At 36.3% G+C, this 6,320-nt stretch overlaps 1 protein-coding gene across 4 annotated transcripts in view; it reads right to left on the reverse strand.

The window, feature by feature from the left end:
• Ints13 (integrator complex subunit 13) overlaps positions 1 to 6,320 on the reverse strand; it is a 28,325-nt gene extending 22,005 nt beyond the window's left edge. For 2 of the 4 annotated variants that reach the window (XM_047549907.1, XM_047549905.1), the window contains exons 1-3: positions 5,747 to 6,319; positions 4,535 to 4,766; positions 2,329 to 2,403 (exon numbers count right to left, since the gene is read on the reverse strand). In XM_047549907.1, the coding sequence (XP_047405863.1) occupies positions 2,329 to 2,403; positions 4,535 to 4,759 (300 nt within the window). In that variant the 5' untranslated portion in view covers positions 4,760 to 4,766; positions 5,747 to 6,319. Of the gene's footprint in view, positions 1 to 2,328; positions 2,404 to 4,534; positions 4,767 to 5,746 lie in introns of all 4 variants that reach the window. The other 2 variants (XM_047549908.1, XM_047549906.1) reach the window with 2 other exon arrangements.

The following is a 6,320-nucleotide window of genomic DNA, read 5'->3' on the forward strand; positions in this document are numbered from 1 at the left end:
TCCACTAAAACCACAGCAATGTTTTAAAAAGTATAAACTCAAAGAAGGAGGAAAGAGGAGATATCAGCAAATGAGAGATAAGAGAGATATCAGCAATAATATATAAAAGTGAACGAAGGAGAGGTATTAAACCTAACAGAACTGAACAAGTTGAAATCTAAGTGCCTATGGGGGAAAAAGAGGCAAGATGATATGTCCTAAAGACTCTAAAAGAAGTTTGAGAACTTGAACATAATGCAGGAAGGAAGCAACATATTAAAAACTATGAGTAGCTTTAAGTCAGAATAAGGTATAAATTGATTCCAGATCCTACACCCTAACCCAGGTAAGTGACTATCTCTCCCCCACTGCCACACAGAATCACCCTTGTGGGTGGACACAAACCAGAAAGGTACCAAGCATGGATACCACAAAGCACAGCGGGAACAAGGGTAAGTTACTAGACCAGCACTGCCCAACAGAACTTTCTGTGATGTTCAAAACATTCTTTATCTGTCCTATCCAATACAGTAACCATATCTATATGTGGCTTATGAGCACTTGAAACATGGCTAGTGCTATAAAAGAACTAAATTTTTAACTGTATTAAATCTTAAGTGGCTAGTAGCTACTATATCAGATAGCAAAGTACTAGACTCAAAACAGAAAAATTTAAATACAACCTGAAAGTCTGCCTAACTGAAAGACAGAACCAACCATCCCCTCCTGCTTCCAAAAAGCTACCAACAAAGCTTATAGTAAACAAACTTTGAAGAGTAGAAGATCTTCTCTGGAGACCACAGACAGTTCCAGAGAGATGATCTGTTAACTCTGACATCTGGAGGTTCCTCAAAAAAACAAACAAACAAACAAGCAAACAAACAAAAAAAACCCTGAGGTTTAGTCGGCAATGCCTACTCCAACATAAAGATTTTCTAATCTGCTGTTTAATGCCTTGTTTTGAAATAAGATTGCACAGACAAATGTCATCAGGCATTTAAGAAAAGCCTCAACATGAAAAGAACTGAGAACACAGAGGGATCAAAAGAAAACTTAAAATATACCATAATTAATACCTTCAGATAAAAAAATTACACCCATAAACTAAGAAAAAGATGAGAAAAATGATATAACTACAGTCTAAGTACTAGTTCTTGGAAATTTAAAAAATACAATCGAATAAAATTTCCATATAAGTTAAAAGGGTCAAAAAAAGTAGAACAGAGAGATGTTCAATGAGAAGAATAAGGAATTTAATCCAGGAAGTCCCAAATCCCACTCATAGGTATGCTAGAAAGGCACAGAACACAGAGACAAGAGCCTTATCAAAGATATAGCACAGGGACATTTTCCTGAGCTGAAGAATATAAGCCCTAGCCCCACAAATGAGAAAAGATTGACTAAGGTGTTATTACCAAAAAATTTCAGAACACACAGTGGGAAAGATAAAATTCTAAAACCTTCCAGAAATTATGAAGAAAAATGAACTCTTCAAGAGCAACATGGGAAGGTGTTAACACAGCAGAATAATGTCCTCAAAATTTTTTGGAAAAGTTACTTCCAATGTGGAATTTCTATGCTCAAAATATCAAAAAAAGGCAAGGTTAAGTTACAGGAATTCTGGAGCCTCTACCAAAACAAAAGTACACACAGAGAGAAATGGGACTTGAAAATCAGATAGAGAAGGATAATACCAATGTGGTAAGCCCAGAAAGTCACTACTTCAGACTGTGCTTCAAGAAATAGTTCTGAGGAGTATCAAACTATTAAATTATCTAATACATTTATAATAGAAATACTGAGAAGTTTTGTAGAAACACGAAGAAAAGCAGCAATATATATTCAGAAAATGAAGCAAACACAAAAAATGAAACAATTCCAGGAATAAATAAACATTTGCACAAATAATCATATGTATTACTTGGCATAATAGTGATTAACACTTCATGTGGACATTATAATACAAATATGAAATTTAAAACAAACTAATAATTCTGATATAGCAATTCAGAGAAAACGGAAAGGCATGGGTGAAGGGGAATATAAAAAAGGTAAATCCTCACTGATAATAATGATAAATAGATAAAAGTATAAAATGAAAACTCAATAAGTAGGAGTAAAATAATTTTGTTCAGAAATATGAAAGTAAATATCAGAACAACTAGAAGTGAAATATGTTTAGGGGTGAGAGGGCAATTGAAATGGAGAGAGCAGTTTTTCTTTTACCTTGAAATTTTAAAACTGTGTAACTACAACATGAACCAAAAAACATTTAAATCTGTTTTTAAAAAAGCATTGTTATATTTACATAATTTTAAAAAACAGTCACAGCTTAAAACCTAACCATACCTCCTGTAAATTTTGGTCTTCCTGAGTCCAAGAATTTAAAACATGTGCTCCAGAGTCACTCACAATGAAATTCACCTAATAGATGTCAAAGAAACAATTAATATTCAACTATAATTTCACCCAACCACCATACTTTAGAATAATACGCAGTTTCTACCTAGTTTGTTGTTTAATTCATTCATTTTATAGAAACAGAATGTCTAGTACATGCCAGGTACTTATCTTGGCACTGGGGATATGGTACTACATGGCTGGATGAAACAATTCTGTCACAATGTGGGGGAAGTCTGGGATGGAAAATGTGATAAAATAAGGGGCAGTGCAACAAGAATACAAATGATAATTTCAGAGAGTGTTAAATGCTATGAAAAACAGCTGGTTAGCTACTCTATATTGGGTTGGCAGACATGGGGTATCTACGGAAGTGACGATCTAGGGAAAATCAAAATGACCAAAGGAAATCAGCCACTGAAAAAAACAGGGATAGAGAATTCCAAGTACAGCAAACAGTAAATGCAAAAGCCAGTAAGTATGTACCCTTGGAAGAGTGAAAAATCAGAGTAAGCAGAGTGGTAGGAAATAAGCTCAAAGAAATAGAGTAGTAGCCATTTCTATAGAGTACTCAGTCATACAGACCACTAAAAGCTTAATAATGGATTTGAACTGTGTTCTAATTTTTAAAGTAAAATGCAAATTTAAAAAAACATTATTGGGGCTGATGGTATGGCTCAGTGTTAGAGCACTTGCCTAGAATGCAACAGGTCTTGGGTTTATTCCCCAGCACTACAAAAAATTATCAAGTAGGATGATGATAAGGAACATATTAGAAAATATATTAGATGATGATGAAGACTATTTCACTTTTTGAGAGGAGGAAGAAATTTCTTTCCCCTGGATGATATGATCTTCTTTCCTAATATCCATGAAATGTTAGTTTCCTTCTTTAAAGAAAAGTTTTGATAATCTAATCAGTCTTCTCTCCTAATGTTTATCTGACAGGAATAAATTTTATTTTATTTAGATTATCTCACTTAAATCTTACAACAAGAAAATAGGTGTAATGCTTACACAGGAGGAAACTGAGGCTTGAAGAGACTAGATATCTCCAAGTCACACTGCTGATAGTTAAAGATGCCAGGATTTGAACCAAAATCTGTACCTAAAATCAATATGCTATTCTTCTTCTCATTATTAATATCTATATATATCTTGCCCCCCCATACAGAATGCACAAAAATTTCAAAAGGAACTTATATTTTAGCTTGGAATATATAATGTTGGACACTCTGTATTCACCTTTGCTGTGACTGTGCTATCTTTGCCAGTCTAAGAATTGGCTAGGTCCCAGCCCAGGCTGCTGCAAATGAGACAGAAAGCACATCATCCACTTGTGGCTAACCAAATGACTTTCCCAAAATAAAACATCTGAGATAATGAAACCTAAAGATAACTTCCAATACTTAAAATTTCTATCAATCATCAATTTCTCTCCTTGATAAAAAAAAATAAAAAATCCATTTAGCATCATTTTTTTCTTTCTTTCCTTTTTTCCTTTTCTTTTGGTGCTGGGGATTAAACCTCCCCACTGAGTTACACCCTTGGCCCCAACTTAGCATCTTAAGAGCATTTCTTTTTAAGATGGGCAAATCCTAAGCAGTTTAGTATATATTCTTTAGAATGTCAAGCAGCCAGTCTGCTTAGGTTCAGATTCTGGCTCTAACTGGCTATGTGACTAAGGACAAGTTTCTTTTTTTAATCTCAGTTTCTAGATGAACAACACAACAATAATAAACAAAACTGATATAAAGTTGGTAACATACCAGCACAAGCAGAGAAACTGCTTATTGTCAATGCTCATTCTGCTTGGGCTGCCATAATTCTCAATGGTCGGTGCTTGTTCCATACTAGTTGTTATATAGTTTAAATACTGCCTCAATACTCAATGTTTTAACTAATTGTTGTGACAATTAAAGGAGTTAATAAACATAAAGCACTTTGGGACAGGTCTGACATGTATAAGTGTTCAATAATTACTAGCTGTTATTAATGGCCTTGATTAAATACCCATAATATATTTATCCCAAAGGACAGTTCTGTGTATATTTTAAGTAGTAAATAAATAGTTCTAAGTCAAATCTATAACGAATTTTTTTGCACAGTTAAGTACATCCCCCAAATCATAATTTTGTTTGTAATGCATACTCACCAGCTTTTTAAAGGGAAATATGTCGTACATTATTCTACAATATTCCATGGAAGATTCTACTGAGCAAGTCCACAATGATTTAGAGATGGGGGCTAGAGGGATGATTCCTTGGGTTCTATTCTTCACCAGCATATCAAACTCCACATGCTGTCTGCATGATTCTGCCATATAAGGGCAGTGATCCACAACAAATACTGTTTTATGAGATTCAGAAAAAATCTTCATTTTTAACCTATATGGGGAAATACATATTAGTCAAATGTTGATACATAATACGTAATATCTTAAATTATTTGTAACTAATGTGCCTTTTCCACAGAGAGATTTGGTAGGAGTCATGAAGAATACATTCAGAGAAATTTGTCCAACAAAGGACAAGGTTTAATGACAACATTTAATGGGATTAAATACCAGAAAGCAATTGGGTTAATTCTATTGAGGGCGGTCACTTCATCAGGCACAGGCAGTTACAGTTCATAAATATTTTTTTGCTTTTTAAAAGAACTTAAAATTGTCAGAAAAAACATTTTTACATATAATTGTATCCGATTCCCTTATACATACCAAACATTAAAAATGATACTCTTGAAATACACTTTTGATGGTCCTTACTAATTGACATCCATATACACAAACCTCCAAGTCAGCAATTTTAGGTTTCCCTCCAAAAACAAACAAAAAAGTTTCAAGTCTTCTGAAAAAGGGAGGTGGAGTGAGGGAAATTTAACAGAAAAGAAACGTGACAGCAAAAGTAAAGCCCAAAACATAATAAATAATTCCTAAGATAATTGCATATTGGGTCTTGTATTAGGATAAGGACCCCAAACTCACTTTCCTCTTTAACATTTGATACACCACAATAATTTACCATGTAGATCAGAAAAACTTGGTTGCTACCATTTCACTGTAGGGATAAGGAACTTTTTAAACTTTTTCTTATTAAAACAGAGCATATGATACTCTCTTGCTTCACTAATAAAATACTAAAAAGACAAATCCACATTCCAAAAGCACATGTTAAGCAGAGGAAAAGTGTTCATCAAAACGAACTATCTTTGTACGATCCCGCTATTTTCTTCTGCTCTCAGAACGCATCTCCCCTTCATGCAAAACTCTCTTTGAGAAACCTCCTAAACACGCTTTGCTGGGGGTGGGGTGGGGGTAGTACAAGGTGAGTGGATAGGGAAGACCTCAAGATCGAGGTTCGCTTACTTTCGTGCCTGGTCCTGCAGTGAAAACGAACAGAGGCTGTGCCTCTCTGGCAAAGGCTGCTGGCTGGGAGGGTGGGAGAATCAACGCACAGTCAGAAGTGTCTGGTACCAAAAACGGGGGACTACGCTTGCCCCGCACATCTCCAGAACACCGGTCCTTCCCAGGTTTCCTAAATGCAGGAGTGCGCGCGTGCGCGTGCACATACACACACACTCACACACTCGGGCTCGCGCGTGCGCAAAGCACTCTCCGACAGCCCCGCCAAGCTTCTCTTCCTCCTCTGAGGACCGACGCACAAGACGCCGAACAGGAAGAGGGCGGAGCCAATGAGGAAAAAAAATTGCCTCCACCCTCGAGATGTTCTACCCGCTAATTTTCCCAATCGCCCTTTGTGAAGAATGATCCGGGCGACCTAAGAGTGGCCCCAAAAGCGAAGTACCAACCACAGCACCGCTGAACAGGCCACAACCCCGCAGGTTTAGAACCCATAGGCTTAGGATCCACCCTCCCGCAGTCTGCTTTTCTGTCTCTTCACCCAGGCCCGTTGCCCCTGGAAAAACACGCGAGACTTTGC

The sequence above is a fragment of the Sciurus carolinensis genome, chromosome 4 (assembly GCF_902686445.1).
Source record: "Sciurus carolinensis chromosome 4, mSciCar1.2, whole genome shotgun sequence".
In the NCBI taxonomy this organism is placed as follows: Eukaryota; Metazoa; Chordata; class Mammalia; order Rodentia; family Sciuridae; genus Sciurus; species Sciurus carolinensis.